Source organism: Chelonoidis abingdonii, chromosome 4, assembly GCF_003597395.2.
Source record: "Chelonoidis abingdonii isolate Lonesome George chromosome 4, CheloAbing_2.0, whole genome shotgun sequence".
NCBI lineage: Eukaryota > Metazoa > Chordata > Testudines > Testudinidae > Chelonoidis > Chelonoidis abingdonii.
In genome coordinates, this window is record NC_133772.1 from 115131560 (window position 1) to 115145187 (window position 13628).

Below are 13628 nucleotides of genomic sequence, written 5' to 3' on the forward strand. Positions count from 1 at the left end.
CTCGAATAGCAAGTCTTGGATAGTCGTCTGGACTTCATTGTGAAGACGAGAAAACTGCAGCCAGGATGATCTACACATGGCCACTGCAGAAGCCGTGGTTCTAGCTGCAGAGTCTGCTGTGTCCAACCCCAGCTGCAGTGAAGTTCCCATGATCAGTCTGCCTTCAGTGACCAGGGAAGAGAACTCCTCCTAGCGTTCTGCAGAAGGAGTTCCTTTAAGTTTTGCATGGAACCTCACAAATAAAATCCCAACAAAGCCTGTTAGTTAGCAATACGCAGCTGCAAACCCCCACTGAATGAATCTTTCTGACAAATAAGTCCAGCCATCTTTTGATTTGGGGGTGGCAGCCTGGTGTCCCTGTCATTCTCTCTCATTAGCTGCCGTGATGACTAATGAGCCCAAAGGTGGGTGAATATACCGTACTCAAACCCTTGGGAGGGTACATCATACTTTCTTTCCACTTTTTTTAGAGGTTCAAGGCAAAGAGGATAGAGTCTGCCCCCAAAGCCTTTATTGGCTCTAGTATCACCTTGTTAATTGGTAGAGCTACCACAGAGGGCCCCACCGATGATAAAAGGACAACTTGAGGTCTCCCTGACCTCTTCAAGCTGTACACCTAAGCCTGCAGCAACTCTTTTCAATAACTCATGACAAACCTTAAAATCACCAGGAGGAGGAGAAGTTGTGCCAGATGAAATGGCCTCATTTGAGGAGGAAGCCAAGACCGGGGGTATAGAATCTCTTCTACCAGCTGTTGCTCTGTATCTGGAACTTCCTCTTAATGCTTGACACCATCTTGAAACAGAGCCCCTCAGTGTGTAGATTCAGCCCTTCTAGATGAGGGCATTGAGTATGCACAGTGTTGGGAAGATCTGGAAGCTGGGGGAAACCCTCAAGAGTTCCAAAATTGCCACTGAACCAGGGCAGGGTCCAATTGTCCTGGCCAGATTCCCATGCCAGGACCCATTCAAAGGTCACAGCAGTAGATGCACTGCTTACCTAAACCGCAGTACTCAGCACCAAGTCAGACTGGAACAGCACCAACAGTGGCCTGAATACTGCCTTAATCAGCAGGAATTTTAGCCTAGCCTCCTTATTCTTCTTCATCCTAGGTTCAAACTCCCTGCAAGCCTGGCACCAGCTCTTCATATATGCTTCTCTCAAGCACTTTAGGCAACTGTTGTGCAGGTTACTCATGGGCATAGGCCTGGAGCCAAAAACACATGGCTTGAAATCTAATGACCAAGGCATACTTTGGTGTCGTTCATAGAAAAAGCCCTGAACAGTGAAAACAAGAATTAAAAAAAAAAAAAAAAAAAACCTTTTAAAAAAATATCTGTAATACTGTTAAAACTTACTTTCATAACATTACTAAGACTAGGCTAACACTATACACTACATTCAAAAAGGCTGAGAGAAATAACAGTTCTGGTAGAAAACAGAGTTCTAATGACAATCAAGGGCGGTAAGAAGGAACTAGGGGGGGCTAACAGTAGTTCTGCCTTTTATAACTACACACAGTGGAGTAATACAGCATGGGGAACTCCAGTCACCCAACAGATACCACTGAGGGGAAAAGTTTTTGACAGCCACACACTGCAGTGGGTGCACTGACAATAAGAGTGGAATGCATATATGCAATCATTCAAAGAATAACCAGGGAACACAAAATTTAGATTTCAGAAATGTTACAAACAAAAGTCCCCTTCTTTCCAATATTCATCAGCAAATGTAGTGACCTGGAAGTAGAATTCAAGGGATTCCAGGTGATCAGAAATTCAGCCCAGAAATATAACCTTTTATATATAAGGTGCAATTTTGCAGAAGTGCAGTATTTCTATTCCCCTTCATTTCAGGTCTCCTCTACCAATAACTAAAGAAACTCATTTGGCAGATTTATGAAAACAATTACTAAATGCCCTTTGAAAGGTCCTTCTATTACTGCCTAGGATGTAAGCCGCACCTACCTGAATAGGAGACTGTTTCCTGTACAGTGCTTGATTCAAAATCTTATCTGTATTATTTCTAGTGATATTCATTCTTGATCTATGTGTATTACATGCTAGCCTATCAATAACCTTAAGCCATCTTGCTAGCAAAAAGATTTAATTTCTTCTCAGTCAATTGGTCAACTTTTCTTCCACTGCCATGACCCTTTTACACTGCAGAGAGAAAGGTTTGTTTCATGCAGTATAAAAGCTATTTTAATCATGAGAAGCTTAATCCTATTAAAAGATACTGGATAAAACTGCTTACAGGGCTTGCAAAGAAAAAAGCAAGGGTAAGAAGTTACCAGTCATCTCTTTGAACCATTAAGCTGAGGCACAGAAATGAAAGCTTACAATACACTCACATGCCAGAGTTGGCAGGCTCATAAGAGATTTCCAAGCATGTGTGTACTCACATTATGAGAGTCATGGGCTTTAGCAGAAGGATTAAAGGAAAATAGCACGTTTTTCAAGAATCCAGTCTAAAAGCCTTTAGATATAAACAAAACTGCTTTACAACCAAACATGTCTTGGCTTTTCTTATAACTGTATAGAAAGAAGCATGCCTGTGGACTATAAACTTAACATGTTTTACTCCAAAAGAATTGATTAAAGAGAAAAGGTAATCCAGAACCAAAGGATCATATTTTCAGCAGGCTTCCATCATTTCACCCACAAATGCATTTGTTTTGCTGGGTGCTCAGGATTTGGCTGTGCTCAAATTTAGTGAGCACAAATAAGGGAGAAATGCTGTAAATTTGGCTCTACAAATATCTATTGCTTATTGATGCTAAGGACCACAACAGCCAATAAAAAGGCCAAAACCTGATACCCTTCAGAAATATGGTGACACTTCTTTACACTGGAAATCCCCTATGGCCACGCAGCAAGAGATAGCCAAAGATCTTCAGCTGAAAAAAATCATTAGCATCTATTGGCTTGAAAGGCCAGTCACCAAGCTGGAAATATCAATACACCTATCAGAGAAATGTTACAGGTTTTTGAATTTTTTCTTTTTCTCTCTTTCTCCACCCCTTTTTAACTGCAATTTTCAAATACCATTTTTAATGACCAAAATCAGCTAAATATTATTTTATCTAGTAATATCCAATAGATGATGTTACCTTTGTTTCTGCTAACCAGCGATGAGGGTCATTCTGTAACCCAGGTGTAAGTGATATTGCCTGGAAAAAAAAATTTGACACAAAGGGGAATTTTTTCTTATTTACTCAACAAAATGAGCACACTAGTTCAAAAAAATCATTACTAAAGATCAGTGTTGGATGGTTTATTCCTAAATATTTTAAAGAGCTGTTTAATTTTATATCAGTCACATTAAACTTTAATGTTTACAGGATAAAGAATGCAGTGTCATCAGTATAATTCTTGTTTAAAATGCAACTCAGATCAACAGTTATTTGGTACATAGTAATTCTATTATTCTTCCCACTTTATCCATATGATCACTACAACAGTATGTGATTATAACAACCTCAAAATGCTTAAATGTATTATTATTAGATTATAGTTGTACTGTACCAACAAAAATGCATCAAGATATATATTCTCGGTGCCCCTTTGTGAAAATTATGTTTAATTTACAGGGAAATGCAATTTACAACTATTGATCTCAATCACATGTTAAAATGCTTGCTTGCTTGTTTGTTTTTTAAAAAGACTGGGTTCAGTCATCCAACCTCATTTCCTCCAGACTGTATGGCACCACATTGTGTAGCACAGAAGTAGTACAAGTCATTCTTGCTTGTGATTTCATTGTTAGCATTTTGGCTTTTCTTCTGGAATAGAACATGAGAGTTTGACTGCTTAATTTAATTACACATTTCTTGCTTTATCACAGAGTGAGAGAAATGTACAGTGGGCACCAATAAAAACTCAATATTTGCTCTTCCATTGTGGTGGTGTTATCTTCTATTCCAGCTATAAGATACCATACTTACTTCATGTATTTGAGATTGATGATTACAAGTTCTTACATATCCCTTCTTGTATATTAAGGTAATAAAATTACTAAGGAAGACAGAAGATAAACCTGTACTGGGTATTTCATTAGCAAATCATATCAGGTGGTCTGCCATAACTCTCTTCCACCAATCCATTTTAAATCCAACTATACCATAAATTAAAACTTGCTAATATGGGAATATTATACCAAACCTCTACATTTTTAATAAACACATCTATTCCTTTTAGTGGGTTGTTTTTCATTACTTCTTTTTAAATAAGTAGAAAAAAAATCTGTGTTTTGCATAGATCTGTATTTTTAATGGAAGTCTAGTTAAGTTCAATGTCCATTTAACATCTGACATATCCTCTTTTGTAGAGAACAAACCTGTATCATGCCTTATATATCCTGCTCTTTTCCATCTCAAAGTGGTCTGACTTTATTTATTGTTTAATTTATAATACTTGTTGGACTGAGATACTTTTATCTGGTATTCATGCAAAGAGGCCTTGCTGTATGCCTATATGGGGTTTCTTTCGTGCAAGTCAAAAAAATTTTTGGAAGAAGTCTATTCCTTTAACGCTATTTAAGTGGGTTCTACAACTGTACCTCTTGTACTGGTTTGCATATTGAGACAGTCAAAATGTTTGAGGGTTTTTTGGTTTTGTTTTTTTTTGCAGGTGGGAAGCAGAGTGGAGTTCATGTGGCAGCAAAAGACTGGTTGAAAAAAAATAAATCCCAACAGTTTATCTAGAATTCTTTAAGTTAAAACTCCACTCTGGGACAATTAGCAAATTTGGTCAGGTTTTTGCTTTTGGGAGAATTCAGTGGATGAAGACTAGAGATTCTCTAGCTTCCTCCAATAGCCTCATTATCTTCCTCTTAAACCCTCACAAGACAACAAGATTGCAGTGATACTCCTAGAAGAAAAGGACTTGGGTTAAAACTTTCCAGAGCCCTTGACAGAACCCATAATGCTGGAGAGAGGAGCATCACTGAAGTCCAGTGAGAGCCATGTTTCCCCTCCTTCTCCCAGAGCCACTTGCACTGCCTCCATACAACACCGCTACTCCATGCCAATATGGGAAGAGAGCAAGAAATTATGTTGCTGTAATAAAAATGATGACCCCTTCATGGGCTAAAACAAAGGTCAAGTGGCTCAGATACGTTTTAAGCTTGCCAATGGCATGCAACTTAAGGGGTTTGATGAAACTGGATGAGTCAGGAGAAACTGACATGCAAACTTTTCTTTTGAAATGAAAACAAAACCTCCATACTTTGGCATTACTTTTAAATTCCAACTTAACTGTAATTTCTAGGAACCATGTACATTAAAACAATAATTCCATCTGTGCTGCTCGGTAGACTTTAGAAATCAGAACTTGGGAGTTCATGAAAGAAGGAAAGTTAGGAAATTTGTGCTTTATTATGTGGTGAAACATTTAAACAGATTGATGTCTGTCTACCAGGATGTCACACACAGCTCATTACTCCAGAGTCTGAATATTTTCAAAACATTTAGAGAAATTTCCATGTTGAAAAAAAGTCTATTTTCCCTTTTTTTAAGAAAGTACACTACAGCAGTAGCAACAACATTTAGACTCTTCAAAACCATGCAGCATTAAGTGATAAAAGAACATGTGTTAACGTATAAAGCATATAAAGTGTAACTATCTCCATTCTCCATTTTTGTAATATTAGAAAATATATGATGATTTTTAAGTTTGAACCACACTGCTCACAAGAATAAACATAAGAAATGTTTTCTGTTTTACTACCAATCTTATTAAACAAACAGAATTTTTAAAACAAAAAAAGTTTGAATCTAAGAATGAATACTTTATTAAACTGAGTATCAGAGGGCTAGCCCTGTTAGTCTGGATCTGCAAAAGCAGCAGAGAGTCCTGTGGCACCTTATAGATTAACAGACGTATTGGAGCATGAGCTTTCGTGGGTGAATACCCACTTCGTCTACATGCATCCGACGAAGTGGGTATTCACCCACGAAAGCTCATGCTCCAATACATCTGTTCGTCTATAAGGTGCCACAGGACTCTTTGCTGCTTTTATTAAACTGAGTTTCTGAATCTTTACTGAGAAACTATAGATACTTTACCAAAGATTATCTTCATTAATTTCTAGAGCAGCATGCTGAGGTCTATTAATAAATACCCTAGGGATTGAAATATGCTGACACTTTCTCTTTTAACTACTTGTCATATGACAGAGACAAGACAAAAATATGAAAGCATTAGTGATATGACCCACTATTTTGAGATCTGAACATCATTTCCAAGTAAAACAGTAAGAAACTTAATGTACAGTGTCAAACACTGTTATTTTCCCCCCTGAGCCAATATGATGCAGTTTGCGACCAGGAAGGTCATTTCACATCAACCAACAATAACTGGAAACCATTATTTATGAAGAAAAAGATTGGCAACTGAAAATAATAACTTCTGATGATGCACATCAGGGGACTTGTGTTATTTCTCTATAAGATACATAGCAAAATGCATAATGCCACAATTCCATAACACGCTTAATACTATATTTTTTTTAAATTGTGTCACCTGTCATATTTGAAATCTTTTACTCAATAAACTATCTGTAGCAAAAATGTGACTACAAGCAGCCATGCATAAAAATTCCATTATAGTTACCTATTAGGTAGCAAACTAAAAATCTAAGGCAGATTGAAAACTAATAATTACTTTGAACTTCTCCACAGAGTCTCTGGAAAGGATTTCACAAGCTGCATCAATTTCACTTCCTATCATGGTGAGAATGGATTCTTGCTCTGTCTCTAGACAACGCAGCTGATCCCTAAGCTGTAATCTGGCCTCCTCCATCCTCCTCAAATGATCATCTTCACTGCTTATCTGTTTATCCTGGGGCAAAAGAATGAAATGACAATAAAAAAAGATTTACTATTAAATTAACATAACTCCAGTATCTTTTTTTTTAGATTATGCTTTCAGAATGCAAAGGGACATTTCCCCATATAGCTCTCAGAACTTTATTAAAAAAAACAAAACATAAAAAGATAATAACTTTCATAGTAAATAGGCAGGAAATGTGAAGATTTTTAGCAAATAAGGCAGCTTGCCTTAATGACCTATTGCCTTGGCAAGTTATTGCCATATTAGATGGGAGATTTGAAATAATTTAACCAAATAAAAAGGAAAAATGGAGAAAATTTATCATGCTCAAACACATTTCTGTTAACAGACCATAGCAAATCTACCTTTCAATATGCACTTTGAGCACAGAAAGCTCACTAAACCTCATAAATCAAGGGGGCATGCAGAATGTGGCAAATTATTATGACCAATAAGTTGGTATTTTCTTGCACCCAATCCAAAAAAATACCAGCTACTGCTAATTTAATTTCAGACAAACCTGTGAGAGGAAGCAAGGGGAGTTGTTCACACACTATTTTTAACAGGGATTCCTGTAATCTCAGGCAACCTCTGAACAGAATATCCACATATATACACAGTACTTATATGTACTATGCAATACACACACACACACACACACACCCTCTTCATGTATTACACTGCACATTATACCTTCAGAATGGCTCACTTAAAAAAAAAACACAACAGGTTTATGAAATTAAGATGAGCTAACAAATTTGACAGGTGTCCCGTAGAGAAGCCTGACCTTTTGTAATAGAGAAATATCCAAATTAAACAAACAGCAGCTATTTTACATCAAAAATATCACAGGGATTTTACAATGCAGAGTTACTAGTCTTTGTGTATTACACACTACCAGCATAGGTGTGTCAATGGTACTGTTATGATCTATGATACTACTAATGCAGGTAATAAGGTTGCATTATTTACCATTATAATGTCAGTACCCTCTACCACCTCAATATAGACTGAACATGGAACATCACAGTACACTGCAAAAAATCTAACCTGTTTAAAGAAATGACTCCCTTAATTTGAAATTTTGCTTTACATTTCCTGTATCTATCGCTAAAGAAAAAGACACAAGATGCTTTACTTTATGTATTTCCAGGATAGAAAATGTGTTTTGCATGTCACATTTCTGAAGATGTATTATGATGACAGTTAATATTAGCTGTGGAATTCTTGCAATATGTGGCTTACTCCAAATGCAGAGTATAGAAAATCCAATACACAAATACCAACAATATTAATTGCATCATCTTATCTGGATTTATAATTGTCAATATCAAGAGTTTCAAAGCAGCAGCCGTGTTAGTCTGTATCCGCAAAAAGAACAGGAGTACTTGTGGCACCTTAGAGACTAACAAATTTATTTGAGCATAAGCTTTTGTGGGCTACAGCCCACTTCATCGGATGCACGCAATGGAAAATACAGTAGGCAGCCAAGTGGGAGGGGAGGAACTATGTGTTGCAGTAAATGCTGTGGGTGATTCAGAAAGTGATACTCTTACCTGTACTGAATCAATGTCCCAGTCAGATGTCAGGATACACTGTCTAGTTGTTCAAGCCACAGTCTTTCCAGGTGAGATATGAAATAATATTTAGTATTTTCCACCTTTGAAACACCCTATGCACATCTATGATTAGCTACGTAATCAAGAATCCAACAACCTAACCATGCATGATCATTAAAGAGCTCTTATGGCATTTTTATTTTATTTTGTGAAAGTAGAAATGTTACTTCTGGTGCCCTTGCCAGGTTCTAATTCAGGTAATTACATTTTACCTATTTAATTCCTCCTGCAGTTTCAACTGGATACAGTGCTTTACACTTCTTGAAATAAATTATGATGCTGTGCACTGTTAAACAGGTGCCTTGTGATTCTCCATGCATAGGCAGCATTTCAGTGCTGGATGAAATAATTCCCTTTGGGAAATATTCACTTTGGATCCTTCTAGATAAATGGTGCTACTAAAATGTAAGAGGCTACTGCGCATGTGCAGCAGGATATTTATCCCATTACAGTATCTAGGAAAAATAGCATACTTCCTTTTCAAAAGACTCAGTGCTGATAAAATATTAATATAGTGGTTCCATAAATGAAAAGACAATGATAAAATAACAGAGGGCATTCTAGCTCTCCCTTTCCTCTTCTTGTCTCCCTAGCCATCCTGCACAAGGACAAAGCAGGACACATTGGGCCCCAGTGCCTCACCACTAGTCCAATTTCCCAAAAGCCCACATAAAGCAGGAAATTCACCAACAAATCCTTTTGAAAAAAGTCTCTGGGAGCAGTCTTCACAAAGTTAATGGTTTGGTGATGTTGCACCTATCCAAATTGAACTCACTGATTCTTGTCTGGTGGGAATAGGGAGACAGATAATATAAAACAGATGACCAAAAATATTACTTTAAAAAAATTAGATCAGGTTTAAATATACTTTCCCCACACTCCCCCCCCCCCCCAATCAAGTAGACAGGATTTAAAATATCAAAGAAAGAACAATGGTCCAATATTAATAAAATAAGCCCCAATCCTGCAAAGGGATCTCCATAGGCTGATCTATACACCTGCGCCAAGTCTCACTGAAGTCCTAAGGTATAAGATTTTGAACAGACTCTCTCTTTTTGTTGGAATGAGACCAAAAACAATAAAAATCAAGGCATTGATAGTGAGGTATGGAGTCTGTTAACTAAGGTATGATACCGCAATTGGATCTTCCCAGGTGGGCCCTCTGAGTCCCATTAAATGCAACATAATTAAGACAATTTAGAGAAAATTTAAAAGACAAGAAGTGGGGGAGGAAAGGATATACTGCAAGACTAAGAGTGTTAGGTAATCCACAGAACTGCAGTTGGTCACAATTTACACCCTTCTTGGTCTTTCGCTTTAGTCATAAGGAACCCAAAATGAAACAAAATCTAGCTCAAACATTCTGTCCAGGCTTGATTGCTCAGTCCACTGCCTTAGTCTTCTTTCTCTGGAAAGCCACTTGTGCACAAAGCCATATCTTTAGTTCGAGTAAGCAACTGCCTCAATGTGTAACCAGAAGACACTTGATCCTTTCCCAGCAGGATCAACGCCATCAAGCAAGGAGGGATGTTTTAGCCCATTACACTAATTTTAGAGTGTCTGGAGTAGAGTGTAAGAATTACTTCTCCTGTCTTCCTTACAATAATCCTGTTAATATCATCCTGGGATGGGTTCGGTATATTTGCAATACTGTTACATTCTAGACTCATATTTAGCTTGTGACCCACTCTGAACCCCAGATCCCTTTCAACAGTACTCCTTCCTAGGCAGTCATTTCTCATTTTGTATAAGTGCAACTGATTGTTCCTTCTTAAGTGCAGTACTTTGCATTTGTCTGTATTGAATTTTATCCTATTTTCTTCAGGCCATTTCTCCGGATCATTTTGAATTTCAATCCTATCCTCCAAAGCATTTGCAACCTCTCCCAGTTTGGTATCATCCACAAACTTTATAAGTGTACTTACTCTCCATGCCATTACCTACTTCACTGATGAAGATATTGAATAGAACTGGATCACTTTGGTACCTCACTCGACATGCCCTTGCAGTTTGACTGTGAACCACTGACAACTACTCTCTGGGAATAGTTTTCTAACCAGTTATGCACCCACTTATAGTATCTCCATCTAGGTTGTATTTCTCTACTTTGTTTATGAGACGGTCATGCAAGATAGTATCAAAAGCCTTACTAAAGTCAAGATATATCACATTTACCACTTCTTACTCTGTCAAAGAAAGCTATTAGGTTGGTTTGACACTATTTGTTCTTGACAAATCCATGCTGACTGTTACTTCTCACCTTATTATCTTCTAGGTATTTTCAAATTGATTACTTAATTATTTGCTCCATTATCTTTCTGGGTACTGAAGTTAAGCTGACTGGTCTGTAATTCCCCGGGTTGTCCTTATTTCCCTTTTTACAGATGGGCACTATATTTGCCCTTTTCCATTCTTCTGGAATCTCTCCAGTCTTCTATGATTTTTCAAAGATAATCGCTAATGGCTCAAATACCTCCTCAGTCAGCACCTGGAGTATTCTAGAATGTATTTCATCAGGCCCTGGTGACTTGAAGACATCTAACTTGTCTAAGTAATTTTTAACTTGTTGTACAGCAACTTGAATGTAGCTTTAACTTGTATGTAGCAACCAAGAGTTATCCAATGACCAGTTCAATGGCCAGTGTGCAGTGAGTTGGTAATCTCAGTCCAGTACAAGAGGTTAAGTGTCTACATCACAAAAAGCATAGCCTTTACAGTTGGTACTTTGTAAGCGGTCCCAATAGAGTCCAAGAACTCAATGAATATGAAAACTCAACAACCCCATTATCCCTAGAATTCAATCCTGACCTCTCCAGATTAGGTTTTAGGCATGATGGTGAAGTAGAAGGGACAGATGTTTGCACAATTCTTACCCAAAACACTGAATGCAAACTCTGTGGCTACAGAGTGTATGATCTAATTGTTTTCTGTAGAAAATACACTTGCACTTACAAGTGCTGCCATTTACACTGATTTTTAAGTAAAAATAGTAAACTTCTAGGTTTGAGTCAACCGTGTAGGTGTACAAAGTGCAATTTGTATTCTCTGCACTCACAAGAGGAAGCTGTGCCAAAGTGGAATTTCAACCCAGGGGAAGAACAGGTGGCAGCACAGTCTCCACCATCGCCCACGGTTCCACCAAAATAAGGGCAACTTCAATTTATAGCTAAGATTCTCTTTGGTGGCTGCTTTTAGGAGTGTGCTGAAACAGTACATCTTCTAGATACCTTGGCCTTGCTCCCTCCTTAATTCTCATCCACTATCTCGGTAGTATCAGCAAGCTCCCTCCTACCAATGTAACAAGGTGGGGTGTTTGCTTTTTTTTTATATTGTTTTGGGGGACTTCTTTTTCCAGTGGCTCTCACAGTTCCAATCCCCAACATTCACAGCAAACTTTCTACTCTACAAGCCAACAGAACTCAGGGCAGTGAACCAAACCCAAAGTCTGCTGAATTATATCAAAGGAAGGAAATTACAATCACTTAAAACATTATTTTATGCTTAATTGCCAAGGTATGTTTGCAACTGGTGACATCTTCCACATGAGAGCTTTACTCAGAGCATAATTCTTATACTGATGGAAGAGGCTATGAGAGCTTAAAATTTATTTAAAAGAGGCAGAATTATTTTCCCTTAAATCTAATTTCAGTGTTATTAAAAAAACCCAAGATTACTCTGTCATATAGTTCACACAATAGCCATGAAAGCATAGGGTGCAATTTTTGATTTGCTCATAAGAAAATAATTATCAGAGAACATGATGGGCTATAACAACAACATTTTAGTCTGTTAAACAGCATGATATGAAATTCAGTTCAAGTCAAACTTCTCTACGTGACTGATGTTTTAAAGTATAAGCCCAATTCTTTTCCAAGTGAAGTCAATGGGAACTTCATTGCAGATTTCAATGAAGCAGAATCAGACCATGGATCTATGTTAAATTGCACACATTTTTAAATTTACTTTGATTTTTTCCAGTGAAACATTATTAGGAGACATAGATTTAAGTTTTGTAAAAACCATGGGTAGCATTGGACACAATCACATTTCACATATTTCAGTGCAGCACAAGTTGAAATCCAACTTCAAACGAAAAGTAAAATCAACAATGACAACAGGGTAAAAAGGATCAAAACTACTTAGTTTGTTTGAGAAGAAGTCCAAAAAACAGAGAGATATATACATCAATTTAGGGAACATAGGCCATATTTGGAGGCAGAGCCCATTAACTTTGCTTGGCCAAATGTTTAATGAAAGATAGTATTAAAGGAATATTAGAAGCAGCTTTCTGACTTGGAAACAAAAGGTTATTATAAGGTGAGGTTACTGCTTGTCCTAGACTCTGGCCCCACCTATTAGAGTTACTTTCCCAGTGTCATAATTAATACATTGTCAAAAGGATGTGTGGGAATGAGTGGCTGTGTGAATACTGACTACGCATTAACTATATTTAAACAATTAAGACTTCCATGTCTTGGGTCTAAGAGGAAGTTTGGGTACCAGCTGTTTACCACTTGGCACCTTCTTGAATCCTGTTTTCGAAAGACATGTTTGCGGTTATAAATGAATTGTTACAAGATTCAAGATTCTAGGCTAGTGTGTATGTATGTGTCTTCAAAATCAAGATGCCAAGCCACCGATCTCATCAAATTATGACAAGGCTGTAATGCCCTTTTGGCCTTTGAAGACGTGAGCATGTGCTCTCAGGCAGCATAAGGGAATACTGATACCTACAAAAGACCTTCACCATCCAGAAGGTGGCAGGGGCTCTCTCACAACACTGACCACACCTAAAGTCATATCCTGTTGTCTTTCCAAGACAGCCATCGAAAGAAGAAGAGGTGAAAGGTTCTCACCATCAATTCAACCGAGCCAAAGTCTACAACTGAGAGAGAAAAGACCAGACTCCTTCTTTGATACAAAAAGCTACAAGTTCGTCCTATCATCCATAGAAATACCAATAAACATTAAGTATCAGAGGGGTAGCCGTGTTAATCTGAATCTGTAAAAGCAGCAGAGAATCTTGTGGCACCTTATAGACTAACAGACATTTTGGATCATGAGCTTTCGTGGGTGAATACCCACTTCGTCAGATGAATGTAGTGGAAATTTCCAGGGGCAGGTATATATATGCTAGCAAGCAAGCTAGAGATAACGAGGTTAGTTCAATCAGGGA

The 13628-nt window shown here is 37.7% G+C and overlaps 1 protein-coding gene across 3 annotated transcripts in view; it reads right to left on the reverse strand.

Moving 5' to 3' along the window:
• The window catches only part of CEP128 (centrosomal protein 128), a 430997-nt gene that overhangs the window by 270592 nt on the left and 146777 nt on the right, over nt 1-13628 (reverse strand). For 2 of the 3 annotated variants that reach the window (XM_032801915.2, XM_032801917.2), the window contains exons 16-17: nt 6666-6842; nt 3113-3172 (exon numbers count right to left, since the gene is read on the reverse strand). In XM_032801915.2, coding sequence (XP_032657806.1) covers nt 3113-3172; nt 6666-6842 — 237 coding nt within the window. Of the gene's footprint in view, nt 1-2042; nt 2163-3112; nt 3173-6665; nt 6843-13628 lie in introns of those variants that run through there. The other variant, XM_075065602.1, reaches the window with a different exon arrangement.